The sequence below is a fragment of the Cucurbita pepo genome, chromosome LG01, assembly GCF_002806865.2.
Source record: "Cucurbita pepo subsp. pepo cultivar mu-cu-16 chromosome LG01, ASM280686v2, whole genome shotgun sequence".
Classification (NCBI taxonomy): domain Eukaryota; kingdom Viridiplantae; phylum Streptophyta; class Magnoliopsida; order Cucurbitales; family Cucurbitaceae; genus Cucurbita; species Cucurbita pepo.
This window is the reverse complement of record NC_036638.1, coordinates 6,200,808-6,220,626: the sequence shown is the minus strand read 5'-3', so window position 1 is coordinate 6,220,626 and position 19,819 is coordinate 6,200,808. Positions and strand designations below refer to the sequence as shown.

Below are 19,819 nucleotides of genomic sequence, written 5' to 3'. Positions count from 1 at the left end.
GGGGGGGGGGGGGTTTCAGCTTTCATTCGTCATCGCTCATCGGGAACAAACAATTTATAGAAAGGATCCTCTGAATCTCACAAGTTTCCGATGGCCAGAAATTTCAGCTTTTAAAGCAAAACAACGACAAAACCTCAAAAGACCAATCCAAGTAGGTAGAAAAATATGAAAGAAAATCTCCTTAGCACAGTGAAATCTCGATTTTTTTTTTTTTTTTTTTTTTTAAAAAAAACCTTCAATATAGTTTTGAAATCAGATACCGGCAAGAGCGTCCGATATGGAATAGCCCATCGGTGGAGAATCCAGAACATTTATCGAGTTTGAGCGACTGAAGAACACGGCCCCGTGCACGTGCGAGAAGCTCCAGATCCGAATCCACGACAATCATACGCCGGAAGTGGAGAGACCTCAAGCAATTGAAAGAATCAGCAATCTCCCTTACCCAGGGGGTTACGTACCCTCCCCAATCCTCGGGTATCAAATTAAACATCGCGGCTCTGGGTTTGCCCTTCAATTTCAGGGATTCGAGATGAATAAAGCGCCGCCGTAGCCGTTCCGGCGTGGTGGTGTAGCAAAGAGCGATGGTAATGTGCTTGCGAGTGAGCGCATCCAGCTCGTACCATCTCCTGCAAACCTGAGAGACAGCGTCGCGATCTTTCGGGTCATGAATATAGGGCATTACACAGCCAAGAACCTCATCTGACATCCCCATATTAATTCTACTAGCGTCCCGTTCTTCCATAACTCGGATTAAACTCGAACAACACAATCTTCCAGTCCCAATCTTCACTTTCCGAACTCCAACTCCAAGTCGAATCACAAATCCAAAACCGCCAAGCTCTTACTCAATTAAACATCCATCTCAAACTTAAATTCTCACAAAAGTCGGTCGGATAAATAGCTCTTCAACACACAATAAAATGCCCCTCCCAAAAAAAAAAAAAAAAAAAAAAAAAAAAAAAAAAAACAAGCTACGTGTAAAACAGAACTCCCTAAATCGACAGTTACGAACACAAGACAGTTGAAATTCGTTAGGAACTAAATCAATCTAGAAAACTCCCAGGTCAATCGAGCCCGAGATGCAAATAACTGCAACGAACACGATCCGCGACCGATAATTCAAGGAATCAGAGAAGTCCAGGAAGAAGGAGGGGGTCATCGGATCGAGGAAGAATCAGCGAACCAAGGAATCGGGAAGCGACGGATCATGGAGGCGGCGGGGGCGGCGTAGGGGCTAAACTGAGAGAGAGGGCGGCGAAGAAGACGGAAAGAGTTGCGGAAGGTGAAAGGGACGGCGGCTAAGGACAGTGGGGAGCATCGAGTACGGAGAGAAATGGAGAATTTTGTGGAGTGGGGGATTGGATCAAACCTAGAAGCTAAAACTCGTAGACTTAACTAATATGCGCCTCAGAAATTAAAAAGAAAAAAAAAAATGTAGGAAAGAAGAAGAAGAAAGAAAAAGAAAAAAAAGAAGGAGAATGGTCACGACAACAGAGGATGGGTTAGATGCCGATCACTGGCTCTTTCCTTATGACGTGGCAGATTCCCATTGTTTGCTTACTGTACCCCTCTCTGCACCTAATTATTGCCCTTACTACTACTTCTTCTGCTGCCTGTTTTGTTAAAAACAAGAATTTATTATTCTTTTTCTCTCTCTCTCCTCTCCTTTTTTTTTTTAATTATGATATCATGCTACATTTATTTATTTATATAATATAATTTATTATGTTAGTAAAATTTTAATTTATTTATTTCTTATTTTTTTACTTTTTAAAATATATGTTAGTGAGTTAATCGAAATTAGTTGATGATAAATTTATTACACATGTTAGGTGAAATTTGAGAATTTAAGAAAAGAAAATATTTCTATTATTTTTTTAAAAAAACATAACATTTATTGTCCTATTTTAATTGTCTAATCTTTCATCTAAATTTTGAGTACTTTAGTAAACGTTAGCCGTTTAAACATTTAAAAAAAATACATATAATTGAAAACATTGAAATATACCATTTATTTAAAATTTTAAAAAATTGAAGATTTAGTTACTATTAAAAAGGATTTTCCTAGAATTATGTTTAGTAATTTCATAATCCAATTTTTTCAATTTCAAACTTTTTTTTTTTTTATACAGATAAAGAGAATTTATATTTTTTTCTCTAATTTTTCATCAAGAAGAAAGAATTAAATCCTTTTAAGAAAAAAGTTTTTTATCGGAATATTAATAATCCCGAAGAATCCCTTAGTTATTAAGGATTAGTTGAACATATAGAACCTTTTACCACTAAACTTAAACAACTATGTATGAAAATTAAAATAGAATCAAACTGATAGTCCCACCAACCAAACCAATATCTTAATCTTTCGAAATAAATAATGATACGAAATTTTAAATCTTTTGTTTCTATTTCATTATTTCATTCAAAGTTAATATTTGTATTTGTTTTCAATTACAAAACAGCTCAACCGGTTCGGTTCAATTTCATTATTTCATTCAAAGTTAATATTTGTATTTGTTTTCAATTACAAAACAGCTCAACCGGTTCGGTTCAAATCAAAAGGAAAAACCAAAAGAAATTGGGTCAAGCTCTAATAACTCCAATAAAGTGACTTCAAACCTTACTACATTCTTCTTATTATTATATAATATTATATATATTTCAAGTGTGAACCATACGTTCTAACTTTAAAAGTGAGTTTTTAAATTTTATGTATTACATTTATTATATTTTTATTTGTGAGATGTTATTAGATTTATTAAAATATTTTATATTCCTTCTAATTTAAATTACATTAAAAATAAATATTATCCATTAATTCCTATATATATATATATATATATATAAACATAGGAAAAACAAATGATAATTTTTGTGGATAAGAATTGAAATATTTTTCCATCTCCATCTATCCATTTACTTTTGTGACGTCTGTAATTTAAATATTTTGTTTGTTTCCCTAAGTTTCTTTAAATGAATATAACTAAACCATAAAAAATATGCAAATTTGTTATTAATGAAAATGTCTGGATTTTTTTCTTACAATATACTGAAACTTCATCTCTTATGTCGAGGTAGAACTTCTATACATGTGAACATATTTGACAAATATATATATATATATATATATATATATATATATATATATATATATATATATATATATAATAAGTTTAGTTGATAAAGTCTCGAGTTTCTATTTATTTATGCCATGAATTTTAAAATTCATCACGTATTATTTCATTTTTAATGTATTTAATAGGTCACTGAATTATTAAACGTATTTTAAAATTTATAAATATTTTAAACACAAAATTAAAATGTTAATTTTTCGATAGCATAATATGTAATTTTAAAGTTAATTTTTAAAAAATTAAAAAAATCGAAAAAATTGGAGAAAAGTTATAAAAAAAATGGAGATTTATCAGTAAATTTATAAATTTATAATTTATAATTTATAGAGATAGATTATTTCCTTATATAATGAATTTATAAAAACAATTAAATTTGGATAAATATTTGATTGGGATGGTGACAACATATGAATTTTGGAAATAGATCCACATGGATTAGAGATCTGTGATTGTAGTTAAGCCACGTAATGTACATATATTTGAAACATATGTACAAACCAACGAAACGCATGGTACCACACGATCTTCCTTTAATATTTTTTTTTTTCGTTTGAATATTTTGGAGTTAAAAGATCTTTTTAGTTCAATATGGATGACAATAAAAATTTGTAAAAAAAAAAAAACAAAAATATATTTAAATAAAAAAACATTTCACCTTTTCCAAATAAGTTCAAATTTTTAAGAATGTATATTAGATTAATGATTACTTTTGTATATTTCTTCGATTTATTTTATAGTATAATAAAACATTTTTTATATTCACGCCAAATTTATAGATATATCAAAAGATTGACGTGTTTACAAACCTTTAAAATTTTAAGTCATTAAAGTTAAAACATAAATGTATAATAAAAGAGAAAAATCACGGTAAAGAATTTATTAAAAAAAGAAATACCATTTTAAAATTAAAAAAAAAAAAATTGTAAGAACATAGATTCAAGTATTGAAGTAGTTTGCAAAATGGTCCCCAAATAAATTTGCAAAGTTTGCAAAATGGTCCCGAGAGCAATTACAAAGTGTACCTTATATTAGGTTGCAAAGGGGTCCCCCAAAGCAATTACAAATTGTACCACTTAGGAATATGACAAATCCTTATAAATTTTTGTCATTATAATTTGGAGTGTAGCATATGACTACAAATAAACCAATAACCCTCACATACCATTGTTGAAATTAATTCACTCACAATGGTGTTCTTTAAAATTTTAATTATTATTATTTCTTTCTATATATATACACACAAAATAAACCAAGGTTCTCTCTTTTTTTTTTTCTTTTTTTTAATCTATATATTCAATAGATTTGGTACTCAATAGATTAAAAAACTTAAAATTTAATTAATTAACATTATTTTAATAATTTTACTTAATAAAAATAAAAGAGTTAACTCACCGTTAATTATCTAAAATTAAATAACATAATAAATTTTATAAAGTGTATGGATTTTCAGACATTTTTTTTTTTATCAAATATTATAAACAAAACCTTAATCGAAATGGCATTTACATGCAAAAAGTTTTATTCCCGGTAAGAAAAATAGATTATACGTGCTTAAAAAGTTATTATTTTATCTATCTACTTTTACATACTTTATTTAAAGTTTTTAATTTTTCTAAATATAAAGAAAAGTTGATGCGACTTTGATAAATGGGACAATTTTGATATGAGAATTTCTTACCAAGAAAATATATAAACCACGTACCCTTAATTAAAATTACTAGGTAGGTCGTAAGAAAATCATAAATATTCATCTTCTTAATATGTTGTAATTTTCTAAAATAAATATATACGTCATAAACTTATTTATTACACACAGAATTAAAGGTTATAGAACTTTTCCTCTTTATTTTCAGGTGTCCGTAATCTGTTGGTTGAAGTGGAAGAGAGTTCGACAGTTCTGTGGTCACAGAAAAAGTCGAACTTTATCTTTGTGTTTGAGTCTTTTGCATTTCATTTTGCAATTATATCTCAAATCTAATTTTTTCGTTTGGTAATAAATTCAAACAACCTCCTCTTATATTTATATTTAGATTCTATTTTATATTTAATTTTGTCTTCATCTCTTTAGTTACGATCCCATATTTAAAGTATCAAAAATCGAATTGTGACAGGTTATATAAAATTGTAAATTTAAAAATTGTAAAGATGAAATAAACACAAAATTAAATAGTTTTAGTTAAATATGTTTTAAAAAATGAATTGAGAGGCAGAAAATGAAATTGAGATTCTCAAAGAATCAATTCTTTCTCGCCTTTAATCGTGTCTCTTGGGATCCAGTAAAGTATAATTTAATAAAGGCACCAGGAATATAAATTAACTATTTTTATTTTATTTTTTTAGCACACCAGAAATATTAATTAATTAATATTTTAAGAAAGATTAATTATTTAAAGTACTGTGTTATTTTAATTTCATTTTTTTTATCTACATTTTTAGAAATTCAATCATGTATATAGAATATATTTTTCATCGATAACTAAATTTTATTATCTCAACATATTTCTAAAAAGAATTATAATAAATAGATAATAAAAATATAAAATCTCTCTCTCTCTCCCTTCCTTTTCATTCTCTTTTATCTAATTTACCATTTTTCTCATATTTATCAATTAAATAAACATGGAATTGAAAAAAAAAATTAAAACGCTACAATAAATTTTCTGCTTTTATTTTACNTAAAATTAAAAAAAAAAAAATTGTAAGAACATAGATTCAAGTATTGAAGTAGTTTGCAAAATGGTCCCCAAATAAATTTGCAAAGTTTGCAAAATGGTCCCGAGAGCAATTACAAAGTGTACCTTATATTAGGTTGCAAAGGGGTCCCCCAAAGCAATTACAAATTGTACCACTTAGGAATATGACAAATCCTTATAAATTTTTGTCATTATAATTTGGAGTGTAGCATATGACTACAAATAAACCAATAACCCTCACATACCATTGTTGAAATTAATTCACTCACAATGGTGTTCTTTAAAATTTTAATTATTATTATTTCTTTCTATATATATACACACAAAATAAACCAAGGTTCTCTCTTTTTTTTTTTCTTTTTTTTAATCTATATATTCAATAGATTTGGTACTCAATAGATTAAAAAACTTAAAATTTAATTAATTAACATTATTTTAATAATTTTACTTAATAAAAATAAAAGAGTTAACTCACCGTTAATTATCTAAAATTAAATAACATAATAAATTTTATAAAGTGTATGGATTTTCAGACATTTTTTTTTTTATCAAATATTATAAACAAAACCTTAATCGAAATGGCATTTACATGCAAAAAGTTTTATTCCCGGTAAGAAAAATAGATTATACGTGCTTAAAAAGTTATTATTTTATCTATCTACTTTTACATACTTTATTTAAAGTTTTTAATTTTTCTAAATATAAAGAAAAGTTGATGCGACTTTGATAAATGGGACAATTTTGATATGAGAATTTCTTACCAAGAAAATATATAAACCACGTACCCTTAATTAAAATTACTAGGTAGGTCGTAAGAAAATCATAAATATTCATCTTCTTAATATGTTGTAATTTTCTAAAATAAATATATACGTCATAAACTTATTTATTACACACAGAATTAAAGGTTATAGAACTTTTCCTCTTTATTTTCAGGTGTCCGTAATCTGTTGGTTGAAGTGGAAGAGAGTTCGACAGTTCTGTGGTCACAGAAAAAGTCGAACTTTATCTTTGTGTTTGAGTCTTTTGCATTTCATTTTGCAATTATATCTCAAATCTAATTTTTTCGTTTGGTAATAAATTCAAACAACCTCCTCTTATATTTATATTTAGATTCTATTTTATATTTAATTTTGTCTTCATCTCTTTAGTTACGATCCCATATTTAAAGTATCAAAAATCGAATTGTGACAGGTTATATAAAATTGTAAATTTAAAAATTGTAAAGATGAAATAAACACAAAATTAAATAGTTTTAGTTAAATATGTTTTAAAAAATGAATTGAGAGGCAGAAAATGAAATTGAGATTCTCAAAGAATCAATTCTTTCTCGCCTTTAATCGTGTCTCTTGGGATCCAGTAAAGTATAATTTAATAAAGGCACCAGGAATATAAATTAACTATTTTTATTTTATTTTTTTAGCACACCAGAAATATTAATTAATTAATATTTTAAGAAAGATTAATTATTTAAAGTACTGTGTTATTTTAATTTCATTTTTTTTATCTACATTTTTAGAAATTCAATCATGTATATAGAATATATTTTTCATCGATAACTAAATTTTATTATCTCAACATATTTCTAAAAAGAATTATAATAAATAGATAATAAAAATATAAAATCTCTCTCTCTCTCCCTTCCTTTTCATTCTCTTTTATCTAATTTACCATTTTTCTCATATTTATCAATTAAATAAACATGGAATTGAAAAAAAAAATTAAAACGCTACAATAAATTTTCTGCTTTTATTTTACAATTTTGATTTAATGTTATTGCATTTTTTTTTTGTTTTAAAAATTGGGATAATATATAGTGTTTTATAGATAAAAACATATATATTTTAAACTCGTTTAATCTGACTTATCAAAATCGAACGTTGTTCGAACAAATTAGATTCATCATGTTATTAAGAGTCTGGAATGAAGTAATTGTAGGAAAGAATTGATTTGAAATGAAGTGGAGATAAATTGCATATTGCCAACCTGCCGAAAGTGCCCGATGATTAATTTATACGCACTCCAAGAGTAATGTTCTCTTTTGGATTTCTAGTGGAGGGTGAGACCATTTTCTTATAAGAGTGCTAACATGCATTATTAGTCATTACTACATTACCTATTTGTTATGTATTAATTTTAAGAGCAAAAATTATTCTTACAAAGCAACACCGGTTATTTCGACATGTTTTGTCTTTATGCACATGCTTATTACAAAAATTTTAAAATTTCTGCAATTGAGACACGGAAAAGAAATAAGCATATTGTTGATATAGGTAAAGAATATTCCTCAAAGTATATACCGCTAAGAACAAGGGGCCCAACAAAACGATGTTCTTTTGTGTGGAAAACCATATTTATGATTACTCAAAAAATTATTGGAAATCTGTGTGGGTAATGCCCACATCGTTTTCATCTGATAGTTATGCTAATTATTAGTTTCTATAAATACAAATTAATTGTTCATATCATTTTTCAAAAGTTCATATGATTTGAACCATTTTGTCTGAAACTTCTTGTTTGTTTCGCCAAAGTCTTCAGATGGTAATACTTTTGCATCCAAAATATAAGTTTGTTTGGTATTGGTGGGGTTCTTTTCTTTTCTTCTGTACTCAAAAATTGATTTTTAAAGAAAGACTAAGACACTCGTGTTGCAACGCCCACCGTATTTAGATTTAAAAATAGAAATGAGATTCTCGACATAAGCATAAGCATATTTGAAAAAATATGACAAAACAAATATTGTTTGACCATATTTCAAAAATCCCATTTTCTGTTCCAATTTCTCATTTTATAACATATTTGCGTGATAATTCTTGTTTTTTATTTCTAAAATAATTGAAACTTTGGAAGAAAATGAAGCAGGAAAGAGACGACGCATCGCTATCAGCATCATTTACATCATTTAGTGACCATAGAATAGTGTTCATGTGAAGTGATTCTGTGGATGAACAGAACACACTTTCACATGCCTCTGGTGGTTGAAATACAACAATGTTCTAAAAGGTTCATCAATATCGAACCCTATGATATGATAACATACTATATGGTTCAAACAGTACGAAGATTTGAACCTCTAATCCCGGACGAAAACAACACAGTATGTGTCAATTGATTCTGTTCTAAAACTATACAAAAAGAGATGTTCAGAGACAGTGTTCAAACTTTGGAAAGGCTATACTACTAATGAAGGAAAATATAATTGAGTGTGCTAGAAATGAAAATTGAAAGATCCCCAGAAGAAATCAGCTGCTCTTCTTCGGTCCTCTTGAATAATCATCGATCAATGCTTCGACATCTTTCCAGAAGAACCCCTCAACCAAAACTCCATCCTTAGTAAACCTGGAAGAGGGTATAATTTTCAGAAAAGAGTAATTGGATTTCAGAATGCAGTGGAGATAAAGAAAGAGACCAGCGAGTGACACTCTTGGTATGTTGAACTGATTCATTAGCGCAGATTGATTTGGGTTCTGAACTAGATATGGTTAGAGTATAGAGATGAGAGAATCTGGGAAATCTTGAACACACTACCAATCCAGTGCTGCTCAAGGAGCCCTGTACATACAACAATTCAATTACAATCATATATATAATCATGATGATAATGCTTTCTTTAATCATCATAACCAACATATATGACTGTAACAATCTTACTGCAGGAGGATGGGTGCAAAAAATTGTGTTCTTCTCCTTGGTGTAAACAATAAGCAGCAAGATCCCAATAAAGACTATATACTTGCCAGAGTCAAAGAAAACAGCAAATGATTTGCATTAATTTCATTAAAGAAACCAGGGGGTCTGGTGAACGAAGAAAATGGCGGAACATTCGGAGTATCCAATCTCTCGACTAAAGATCTAAAAGAAAGAACGCAAATGAAAGAAAAAGGATATAAAATAACGCAGGCGGCCAAGAAATCGCGATTCTCAGGGAACTTATTTTTGTAAAACTGAGCCACCAAAGCTATGAATATGATGATATACCCCATAACCAATTTAAAAGTATTCAAACTCACGTCTGGGATATACCCGCGACTCATCACAACCTGCAACCAAACGCACAAACAACGGAAGATTTTAGAGAGAAACAAACAAACCTAGACTCATAAATTGAAGAAAGAAACATAGATTCAATAACCTCAAAAACAGATTCATCGATAAGGTGTCCGACGGAGACATGATTCAACAGATTCGCCTTTTTGCCATTTTCTGTCGCCATTTTTTTTTTATATCTTTTGGTTTCACTTCCCTCCGCCGTCCCTCAACTGGAAATTGGGTTCGTCTGAAAGAGAGAGGACACCGACTCTTCGATCTTTCTTCTTCAATCTTTCTTTTTCGAGAAGGATTTTTTTTTTCTTTTTTTTTTTTTCAGTTTTAAAAGCATTCAAAAACAAAAAGGTTTTATATTTTCAAAATTATTACAATTTAGTCCCATTAATTTTAAAAAGTATCCCTTTAATTGGAAGATAAATTGATTAGTGATAATCAGTAAAGAATTTTAAATTATGCGACTAAATTGTCACATATTAAAAATAATGTCGGAGTTTCGTATCAAAACCTATATTTCACATATGTCTAACTTTTGTTTCATCTCTAGCTTGACTCAAGGGACGAGACTGTTTCAACAGTGAAGTTCAACTCGAGTCACATATTAAAATAATGTCGGAGTTTCGTATCAAAACCTATATTTCACATATGTCTAACTTTTGTTTCAGCTCTAGCTTGACTCAAGGGACGAGACTGTTTCAACAGTGAAGTTCAACTCGAGGGAAAAAAAGTAGTGTTCAAATAGATTATATGAGTAAGATCAAATTAGAAACAAAACTGTAATTATATTTGTATTTATTCCTAAAAAAAAAAGTTCGAATTTGGGGTATATAATGAAAGGGTTATTATCCATCAATTGAGTTATACTCGAATGATTAAAGCATTGGAATCATACATATATTAATATGAGAGTAACTGTATAATAATATGTAAAGACAATAAAATCTTACATGTGCCGTTCCAGTTTATGACTATGAATTGAGTGTTCCTGCTGTTATATTTTAAACAACAATTTCCAGCACAAATCTTATGCCTATTTTTCTAGGACACAAATTTCCTATTAATTTCTTCAAATAAGAATACTACACTAGGATGATGATGAATAATAATTAAAATTATAGACATAAATTGAGGCTTGGATAACTTCTTATTAACCTGTAATGGAGTGAGTCACTGAGGCTTTGGTTTTACTCTGCCAACGGCACTCTTGGTGAGAAGGAATCGAGCACTCCGGACAAGTTCTTCCTTAACCATGAACAACACAGCAGCAGCCAGAACACTCTGCACGATCTTCGTGCCCATTCCTTTGTAAAACCCGTATACTCCTTCGTATCGGATCATTTTGATGATGGCGTCAAATGTGCCTGGATCAAAAATGAATGAACATCGGTGATGGTGGAATATACTATGATCATAAAAACTTGGATTTTTCCTAAGAATCCGAACCTTTATACTGATGTCTTTTGTCCCCAGCTACGACTTGTTTTGCTTGAAGCCTAGACTGCAATGAAAATAACTTGGATGAGATAGTTTACACTAATGCATCCTAGAAAAATAAACAAGAGCTCAGAAACAACATTTGTAAGAATGGAGCAAACGCATATAAACTTTTTTTTTTGAGGAAAGTAAAGAAATCCCATTTTCTTCATAAAGCTTTTGTTTCTACGAGGTTATAAATTTTACCTTCACAACTAGAAGGGGATAGGTTACTACAGTAGCTCCAAGTTTTGCCAATGCACCAAGAAAAAATATCTGCACAAGTAGCCAAATGTGTTAGCTTGTCATGGAACGCTAAAAAAACAAATTATGAGTGGACAAATAAATCTGGACATGGTCAAAATGTGGTCACTTTGAGAATTATACGGTCCGGGTAAAGATTACCTCTAGTGCAGCAACTCCATTGCCATTTTTCCGTAAGGCACGTCGTTTCTTCAATTTGTTCAACATTGTTTCATACAGCATGTACTGTATAGAAGGGTTGCTAACCTGTGATAAGAAAGGAATATCTTATCTAGTAGTGTTTCATCATGTATCAACTCGAAAGTTTCTTTCCCACACGTACCATGATCATCGTTGGGATTACCCCTTTCCAGAAACCCCTGATTCCAGCTTCCTCATAAAGTTCCTGAATCTGAAGATTGAACCACGTTTTCCAAACAAAAATCTTAGTCAAATATCAAGAGTGAGATCTGTTAATCATGATGAAAGGAAAAGAGGGCTTCAATGGGAGAAAAAACATATGTAAACTAATACGATAGAGCTGAAAGATATAAAAGTAAAAAATGGGATAACTGGCTGACTAAATTTCTTAATATCCATACTTCTTTTGTGACATTCTTTCCCAAATCAGACCAAACAAAGATAAAACGAGTACTGCTTTAGGTTTGGGCTGTTATCTGTCAGTCCCTTCAATCTTGAGCAATCGGTTTACTTCATAAGGACAACTGCTATAGGTTCTTATTTTTCAGCCATTCTGAGCGAACCATTAAGATGTCAGTAAAAAATTGTTCGCTAAATGTAGAAAAGAGAACTCAAATGAAATGTAAACTATAGATTTTATATAACTGCCCGGTACGGCAAAGGGGGGAGTTGTATGTTCTTTTAAATATTAGTTTTTATAAGCTAACTACGAAGACTGATTAACCAAGGTGGATAATAGAGACAGACTATGGATCTCCAGATCCAAATCCAATTCTGGCAGACTGAACACGAGAAAAGATAATCTAATTACCAAGAAATCGTTGAAACTAAGAAATTGTGGCAGCAGTCCAGAAAAAAACATGTCTGCCTTCATTCATGCAACAAAGAGTTCATAGCTACTACGGGAACTAGTACATGGACGTTTGTTACTTACAGCATGAGTGGTTCCGTATGAAGGAGGACCGACTGCTGTGGGAATTGTTTCATCTAGTGGAGTCAATGGTGCTCCACCGGGAAGAGACGGCTTTGAGACTTTTCTATGTGTCTGAAAAATGATAACACAAATCTTGTCATTTAAAAATTTTCAAATTCCATGAAATCATTTACAACATGAAACTGCTTCCTACTGGAGTTTAGTTTACAATGCTCTTAAGGAAAGTCAACATCAATAAGTGTTAAATAAAGTAAATAGCTCCTGAATTCTGGATATACACAGATAAAAAGGAAAGGCTTTAAGATTGTTAGGAGAAAAAATGTTTAGACCCCCAAGAGAGAGATAAAATTCTCTCTTCCATCTTTTTCTTTAAACCAGATTTCATTAAATAAATCATAGAACCTGAATGACTAAGACATCAAAAAACGCGAACGCAAAAGCAGGGACTAAAAGAAGAAGAAAAAGAAGCGGAATAAAAACCAATTTTTGGAAATAAAAAGAAAATAAAGGCAAGGCTATCATCAAGTCACTGAGTTGAATCCAAAAATGCTTAGATATTATGCTCAACCCTTAAGGGTGACATCCTAAAATAATCTCCTTGTACACTGGTTTAATTAAATTTAATTATTTTAAATGAAGCATAAATAAAACAATAAAAGTTCCGTGATATATTATTACCTGCATCCGAGTAACAACCACCCATATGGGATTTGTCAACAGTACATTGACACACCTAAAGAATGAAAATATTTTTTAGATAAATTAGAGGGGAAATAATAAAGAACTGAATAATGCAGATGGTTTGGCAGTAGCTCTGATAAGCGATCTATTTTAATTGCATATGAAAAAGATTAAACTGTCTGAAGTAGATATTTAAACAAAATGGAAATAATGCATTGGACGCAAGACCTGCATGCATAGGATGCAACCCAAGATATCCATGTTTAATCTCAAGAAAAGAAACGAAATGATGAGAACTCTTTCGTATTTTTGTTTGAATTTTTTAAAACTAAACGTTCACTCTATGCCAATCCATTTGGAGAAAAAAGGATAGAATTAAAGCCCTTCCTCCACTTTCTTGTAACCCTTATCCCTTTTCATTTGTTTGAAATGAAGGAATTTCTTATGAAAATACAAATAATAAGAAACTAAAATAAAAAAAACAATCTGCAAACAAACCCAGATATAGCAGCCACCAGAAGCGAGGAAAGCATCCCAACAGATCCGTCTCCAATCCCTGCCTTCATCTGTTCAAGAGCAGCAGCTTCAGCCTTGCTCCTGAATATTTGGTAGAAATAATAGTAAACACCCTGTACCAAGAACGAAATTTTGTTCAAATGTAAGATACCTTGAATCTATATTATTAAAAAAAAAAACATACAAACTTATGCAGAATAAAGTGGAGACATTAGAAAATCTAAACATATATCACTTTCGTTTTACCTTGCTAGAATCAGTAACAAGCCACGAAAGTTGACGTTCTGCCATTTCTATGTAACTCATAACTACCAATGGACTATTGAAGGTCCCATGAAGAGACCTCACAATCATTACAAGATACATGGATACTCCTCTTGTCGCTAATTGGTTTTAAGATGGAACCTCATGTTTATCTAATATAGATCAAAACCCACAAAGCCGAAACCAGTATTCAGTCCAAGAAATTGGTATCTGACCTAAGAATGGTGGACCCAAAGAGGCACCATTTTGAGGGGACATGTTGAGGATCCCAGGTCAGAAAGATGAAGAGATTTCATAATCTTTATAAGATCATGGGTTACTTCTCTCATTGTCAATTGGATGTGTTTACTTCCGTTATTACCTTCTATATATATACAAACCAGATTGTAAGTTCTCTTTCTCTAATTCTTTATCCTTGAGCTCAGATACTTTCTATATACATATCTAGTGAAAGGAAGAAAGCGAATTGCATTTTCTAATTTTAACAAAGATCAGATATTAACCAGCCTCACTCTCGCAGTAACACCGAAGCTAAGACAAATTTGACATCGAAATTTGAAAGCGTGATATAATAATATCAACTAAACCGAGTTCAAATGGGGGTCTCACCTGAGATGCAGCCGTACCAACCAGAGACGGCCCCAAGCCACCGTAGAGCCGGTCCCATCCTTCATGTTTTACAACCTATTCACGAATCAACCAAAGAGGTCATTTCCCTATCCATCAGGCAAACATTTAATTTCGGAAATAAGCCGCGCAAAGTTTTCCAACAAGAACAGAATCCCAAAAATTGTAGGAAATTAGGTTTTGAAGAACAAAATTGAGAGCACCTGACACATCTGTTGAAACGTTCCAGGTTTCCTATTTTCCTTCTTCACGCCGCGCTCTGTTTGCTGACGAGTATTCACCTGCAGAACAAACCAAACACCTCTCGAATTGAAGAAACTCAGCGAATTTCAGCACAATAAACCCGGAAATTCAGTCGAAGAATTTACAGTCTGAAGAGGGTATGTGATGAGCTGAGCAATGATTCCTCCTCCAGCTCCAGCCAATCCATTGATCAACGCGTCCGACATACTTTCCCACTAAAACCCAAAAAGAGAAATTGAAGTTAGAAATTGAAGCAAAAGCCCTGTTAGTTTGCCGGGAAACTGCACCGGAGCATCGAACCCAAATGATACATTTCGATGACGTTCGCTATCTGGAAAACCCTGACGACTTGAAGAGTGGGAAATTACGCAACATTTTCTACAAATTTTAGTTCATGTAATTTTATTTTCCTAATTTTATTTTTATTTCTATACAATAGCACCTATGAAATTTTTTTATTAAAAAAAAAATTAATCTCAATAATAAATCAATTCAACCTATTAACACATAATATTGTGAGCCTCATTTGCACGTGTTGAGATCAAAGATAAAAAGATAAATTCATTTGATTGTTAATAACAGAATTCTTAATTTGTTATTGTAAAATGTAATTTAGATATTAAAATAGTATTTAGAAAATGGGGATTTTACACGAAGACTTGAGGGTATATAAGTAAATAACAAATTAACAAAAAAAAATTCTTTTTATATGTTTAATACATCGTTGTTTAAGTCTGGAGGCCAAAGAAAAAGAGAAATATAATATTTTAAAGTTTGGTTTTGATCATAAATAAAATACGAGATAAAATGAATTAAATTTCTAACCGGAGATAAAAGATTAAAACAAAATTATAAGTTCAAATATACAAAACACAAGTAATGGGCCAGCCTCATGGACCTAAGACAGCCCATCACAACGTCGGGCCATGAATCATTGGCCCATGTGGTCCATAATTTTCTATAATCGCAAGACTCCAGAATCAATAAATAAATTAACATGTTTTGTGATTGTGGGAGAGACTGATCTGTAAATCTTCTAAAATACAAGGATGAAGTTGCAATTTCAAAATGAAATCTTTTATTTAATTTACTAACAAAATTATAAAAAAAAAAAATGTAGGATAAATTATTATTCCTTTCTATTTTTTTATTTTAAAATTAATCACAATATTGCACAACAATATCCTCTTTGCCACCGCTCTAGCGATAGAGATGGAAGGAAGTGGGGTTGACAACAAAGGCTCTAGAATTGTCTTTTCACATAATGAATATTCATCGTTATTGTATGATTTATTTGTTGGTTAAATAAGGAGATATTTTATTTATATTCCAAGCTCAATCCAATACTATTAAAAACTTAGCTTAAAATTATCTAATTAAATCAATATTCTTATTATGGATATTTAAAACCCAATTATTTTGTGATTTAAAAAACAAGTTCCAATTCTATTTTTGTAATATAATTAGGTCGGGAAGTTAATATTTATTTTATGCATTAGATGGAGAAATTATAATTAATTTTTTCTACTCCTTAAAATTTCCAAAATTTTAAATAATTTAGTTTATATCTTTTAAATTTATAACAATTCAATATCAACTATACTTATTTTATATTTCAAAATATAAAAAATAAAATTTTAGATATTAAAGTTGAAGGATTAAATGGTAATATTGAAATTTTATTTTAATGAAAAGTAAGAAACAAAATGTTTTTTTTATTTTTTTTTTTAAAAGCATTTAGTTTATCCGTGAAAAAATATTTGATAAAAGGAACGCGAATAGAAGATTCTACATATTACAGCGACAGAATAAGATTTCAAAATACAAAATTCGAAAATTACAATACAAAAGCCAAAAGGGAAAACAGCCAAATATATAAAGATGCGAATTTTGTTTCGGGCATCGGACGGCTGTGATTGATTTATCATGATTTGATGAGATTTCACTTGGACTTGAAGGGGATGGCTCGGATCACAACTTGGTGGTACAGAGCAGCTAGAGCAGCGCCGATGAATGGTCCCACCCAGAAAATCCACTGCAATTAACCAAACAATCAGGTTAAGGATTAAGATTAAGACTAAGATTATGAAATTAAGATTAACAAACTCACGTGGTCATCCCAGGCTTTCTCGTTGTTGTAGATGATGGCGGCTCCCAAACTCCGGGCTGGGTTGATGCCGGTGCCGGTGATCGGAATGGTGGCCAAGTGGACTAGGAACACTGCGAACCCAATTGGTAGGGGTGCCAAAATCTGTTCATAAACATTTCGGTTTAGTTCATATAAATGGTTAAGAACAGAGTGTTTTAATTTTGTTCACTTACTGGAACATGAGAGTCTCTGGCGCTACGTTTGGCGTCAGTGGCGGAGAAGACGGTGTAAACAAGGATAAATGTGCCCACAATCTCAGCGCCAAGGCCGTCGCCTTTGGTGTACCCCTTGCTCACCATGTTAGCTCCGCCGCCGAGCCTGTTGTAGGGATTGGGTTGGAATCCCTTCACCACACCGGCCCCGCAGATGGCGCCTAGACACTGCATCACCATGTAGAAAATCGCTCTTGTCAACGACAGCTTCCTTGCCAGAAACAGCCCGAAAGTCACCGCCGGGTTAATGTGCCCACCGGAGATTCCAGCGGTACAGTAAACCAGAGCAAAAATCATACCGCCGAAAGCCCAAGCGATCCCCTGGATCCCGACGGTCTTACAAGTGTTGCCGTTGGCTTCATTGGACCGGACGACACCCATGACGGTCAAAACAGTGATGTAGAGGAAGAGGAAAGTGGCGAAAAACTCGGCGATTCCGGCTCTGTAAAAGGACCATGAAGTGAGCTCGTCCGGCTCGAAAAGCGGCGCCGGCGGTGGCTCTTGGTAGTCCTTGGCGTCGTCTTGACTCTGTGCCGCGGTTCCGATCGGCTGTCTCTCGTTGAACTTGTTGGCTCCAAGTCTTACATCTTCTTCCTTCCCTTCCATTTCAGTAAACTCCTCTGTTTCTCACGGCGGCGGACAGCGGAGGACAGTGGCTCTTTTTAAGTTAATGATAGTAGACATAAATGAGGAGCTAGTTTATATAGCAACGAAAGTGAATTTAGTGAGAAATTAATGGGACCCACCCAGTTTTTTAAAAAAAATAAAAGTTTTTTTTTATTATTATTAAAAATGAATAGAATTGTTATTTTCACAACCGACCATTTTCTGTAAAATAGGTGGAAAATGATAGGAGTGGTTGGTCGGTTTGGCAGATAAGGATTGGTCCACGTGGCAAAAGATGAGCCACAAGGAGCAGTAGAGTGGAGAATTAGGCATAAGGCGGCCACATGTGATGCAATGATATGATAAGGTCATGATTGTAATTTGGCATGCTTGATGGGGACAATTGTGGAAATTGAGGGGTTGGAGACCCACGTGGAGGTTACGTGATAGGTTTGGCTGAAGCTAATTGTGGACAAAATAATGTCGAGCCCGTGGTTGGAAATTAAAGGAATTTTGATGCATTAATGTTTACTTTCAGGGCTACGAAAATTGGAAAACAAGATGATTCTAGAGAACCATTGGTAGTTTCATTATTTAATTTCATGTCAGTTTGACTTTATTTTGAAAAAATCGTTTCAAGCACATCACATAAATGTGACCTACACATCGCCTAAGATAATATTGGCTCTAAGTCCATTTAATAAACGCTCAATAATATTTACCTACACATTCATGACTAATTAAGTTTGAATTCGTCTCTATTATCTCCTTGAATTTTCGATTTAAGTTTTTAATGACATGGTGTGTTTTTGCTTTCTTTTCTTGTTTTTAAAATATTTTGATACATTACTCTAATATAGAATTTTCCTCCGAATGTTCCTCCGAATGGCGAACCATTTTTACTCATACAAATTTTTTTAACCTACTATACAAAAAGAGTTTTAACCCAATTCCTCATACAAAAGATCAGTGATTTTAACTATTTTCAAATGATATCCTTTGTATGGACATCGTAATCACCCGAGGTATTTCAATTTCTTGTGCCGCCCAAGTCCCCACCATGAACGGTCGGTCACCGGAAGCCGCATTATTGTCTATAGACTATGCACGTACAGAAAGAGACCCCAGTCCTGTTGTATAAAATTAACGTCATTAATTTTTTTTGCCACGTGGAAGAATCCTATTTCCCCGCCCAAACCGACCTGGACCCATTATTTTAACCTCCACGTTTTATAAAATCCCCAAAACATTTAGTCGGCGACAAATTATAAAACAAAATAGTAAATAATTAAACCCCTTGGGTATATAACTTCGCGCTCGCTTCTCTGTAATTACCATCTTCGGTTTTCAAATTGCATTAGAAACAGAGAGTTTAAAGAAGTAATCTCAATAATAATGGAGGGAAAGGAGGAAGATGTCCGATTGGGAGCCAACAGGTTCACTGAGAGGCAGCCGATTGGGACAGCAGCACAGAGCCAAGACGACGGCAAGGACTACCAAGAGCCTCCACCGGCGCCTCTGTTCGAGCCGGACGAGCTCACTTCATGGTCCTTCTACAGAGCCGGAATCGCCGAGTTTTTAGCCACTTTCCTCTTCCTCTACATCACTGTTTTGACCGTCATGGGCGTCGTCCGCTCCAACGAAATCAACGGCAATACCTGTAAGACTGTCGGGATTCAGGGGATTGCTTGGGCTTTTGGTGGTATGATTTTTGCTCTGGTTTACTGTACCGCTGGAATCTCTGGTGGCCACATTAACCCGGCGGTGACTTTCGGGCTGTTTCTGGCGAGGAAGCTATCCTT

At 32.3% G+C, this 19,819-nt stretch overlaps 5 protein-coding genes across 5 annotated transcripts in view; 1 reads left to right on the top strand and 4 right to left on the bottom strand.

The window, feature by feature from the left end:
- Positions 1 to 1,459, bottom strand: part of LOC111798627 (coronatine-insensitive protein 1) — a 3,987-nt gene extending 2,528 nt beyond the window's left edge. Inside the window, exon 1 of the mRNA XM_023681888.1 lies at positions 261 to 1,459. Within this exon, the coding sequence (XP_023537656.1) occupies positions 261 to 742 (482 nt within the window). The 5' untranslated portion in view covers positions 743 to 1,459. The remainder of the gene's footprint in view (positions 1 to 260) is intronic.
- Positions 1,460 to 8,735: 7,276 nt separating this feature from the next.
- Positions 8,736 to 10,162, bottom strand: LOC111804814 (probable signal peptidase complex subunit 2). Its single transcript, XM_023689614.1, has 5 exons — positions 9,957 to 10,162; positions 9,713 to 9,864; positions 9,476 to 9,557; positions 9,234 to 9,376; positions 8,736 to 9,163 (listed from the first exon to the last, which is right to left on the bottom strand). Exons 1-5 carry the CDS (start codon positions 10,035 to 10,037, stop codon positions 9,067 to 9,069), a joined length of 555 nt encoding a protein of 184 aa, XP_023545382.1. The 5' UTR covers positions 10,038 to 10,162; the 3' UTR covers positions 8,736 to 9,066.
- Positions 10,163 to 10,737: 575 nt separating this feature from the next.
- LOC111810791 (peroxisomal nicotinamide adenine dinucleotide carrier) lies at positions 10,738 to 15,451 on the bottom strand. The gene is made up of 11 exons (XM_023697586.1): positions 15,176 to 15,451; positions 15,011 to 15,088; positions 14,790 to 14,864; positions 13,899 to 14,029; positions 13,398 to 13,452; positions 12,720 to 12,830; positions 11,928 to 11,996; positions 11,747 to 11,851; positions 11,549 to 11,617; positions 11,312 to 11,366; positions 10,738 to 11,229 (listed from the first exon to the last, which is right to left on the bottom strand). The coding sequence occupies exons 1-11, from the start codon at positions 15,254 to 15,256 to the stop codon at positions 11,036 to 11,038; spliced, it is 1,023 nt and encodes a 340-aa protein (XP_023553354.1). The 5' UTR covers positions 15,257 to 15,451; the 3' UTR covers positions 10,738 to 11,035.
- A 1,358-nt stretch (positions 15,452 to 16,809) lies between these two features.
- On the bottom strand, positions 16,810 to 18,095 carry LOC111776443 (probable aquaporin PIP1-4). Its single transcript, XM_023655880.1, has 3 exons — positions 17,373 to 18,095; positions 17,161 to 17,301; positions 16,810 to 17,085 (listed from the first exon to the last, which is right to left on the bottom strand). Exons 1-3 carry the CDS (start codon positions 18,015 to 18,017, stop codon positions 16,993 to 16,995), a joined length of 879 nt encoding a protein of 292 aa, XP_023511648.1. The 5' UTR covers positions 18,018 to 18,095; the 3' UTR covers positions 16,810 to 16,992.
- A 1,279-nt stretch (positions 18,096 to 19,374) lies between these two features.
- LOC111806595 (probable aquaporin PIP1-2) overlaps positions 19,375 to 19,819 on the top strand; it is a 1,291-nt gene continuing 846 nt past the window's right edge. Inside the window, exon 1 of the mRNA XM_023691974.1 lies at positions 19,375 to 19,814. Coding sequence (XP_023547742.1) covers positions 19,413 to 19,814 — 402 coding nt within the window. The 5' untranslated portion in view covers positions 19,375 to 19,412. The remainder of the gene's footprint in view (positions 19,815 to 19,819) is intronic.

Excerpts from the sequence above, each read along its gene's own strand:
- LOC111776443 (XM_023655880.1), bottom strand. The coding sequence starts at position 18,017 with ATGGAAGGGAAGGAAGAAGATGTAAGACTTGGAGCCAACAAGTTCAAC. Across the intron at positions 17,302-17,372 it reads CCAGAGACTCTCATGTTCCA|ATTTTGGCACCCCTACCAAT; the intron begins GTAAGTGAACAA and ends GTTTATGAACAG. Across the intron at positions 17,086-17,160 it reads AGAAAGCCTGGGATGACCAC|TGGATTTTCTGGGTGGGACC; the intron begins GTGAGTTTGTTA and ends GGTTAATTGCAG.
- LOC111810791 (XM_023697586.1), bottom strand. The coding sequence starts at position 15,256 with ATGTCGGACGCGTTGATCAATGGATTGGCTGGAGCTGGAGGAGGAATC. Across the intron at positions 11,618-11,746 it reads ATGGAGTTGCTGCACTAGAG|ATATTTTTTCTTGGTGCATT; the intron begins GTAATCTTTACC and ends CTACTTGTGCAG. Across the intron at positions 11,367-11,548 it reads ATCCCCTTCTAGTTGTGAAG|TCTAGGCTTCAAGCAAAACA; the intron begins GTAAAATTTATA and ends TTTTCATTGCAG.
- LOC111804814 (XM_023689614.1), bottom strand. The coding sequence starts at position 10,037 with ATGGCGACAGAAAATGGCAAAAAGGCGAATCTGTTGAATCATGTCTCC. Across the intron at positions 9,865-9,956 it reads TCGATGAATCTGTTTTTGAG|GTTGTGATGAGTCGCGGGTA; the intron begins GTTATTGAATCT and ends GTTTGGTTGCAG. Across the intron at positions 9,164-9,233 it reads ACCAAGAGTGTCACTCGCTG|GTTTACTAAGGATGGAGTTT; the intron begins GTCTCTTTCTTT and ends ACCCTCTTCCAG.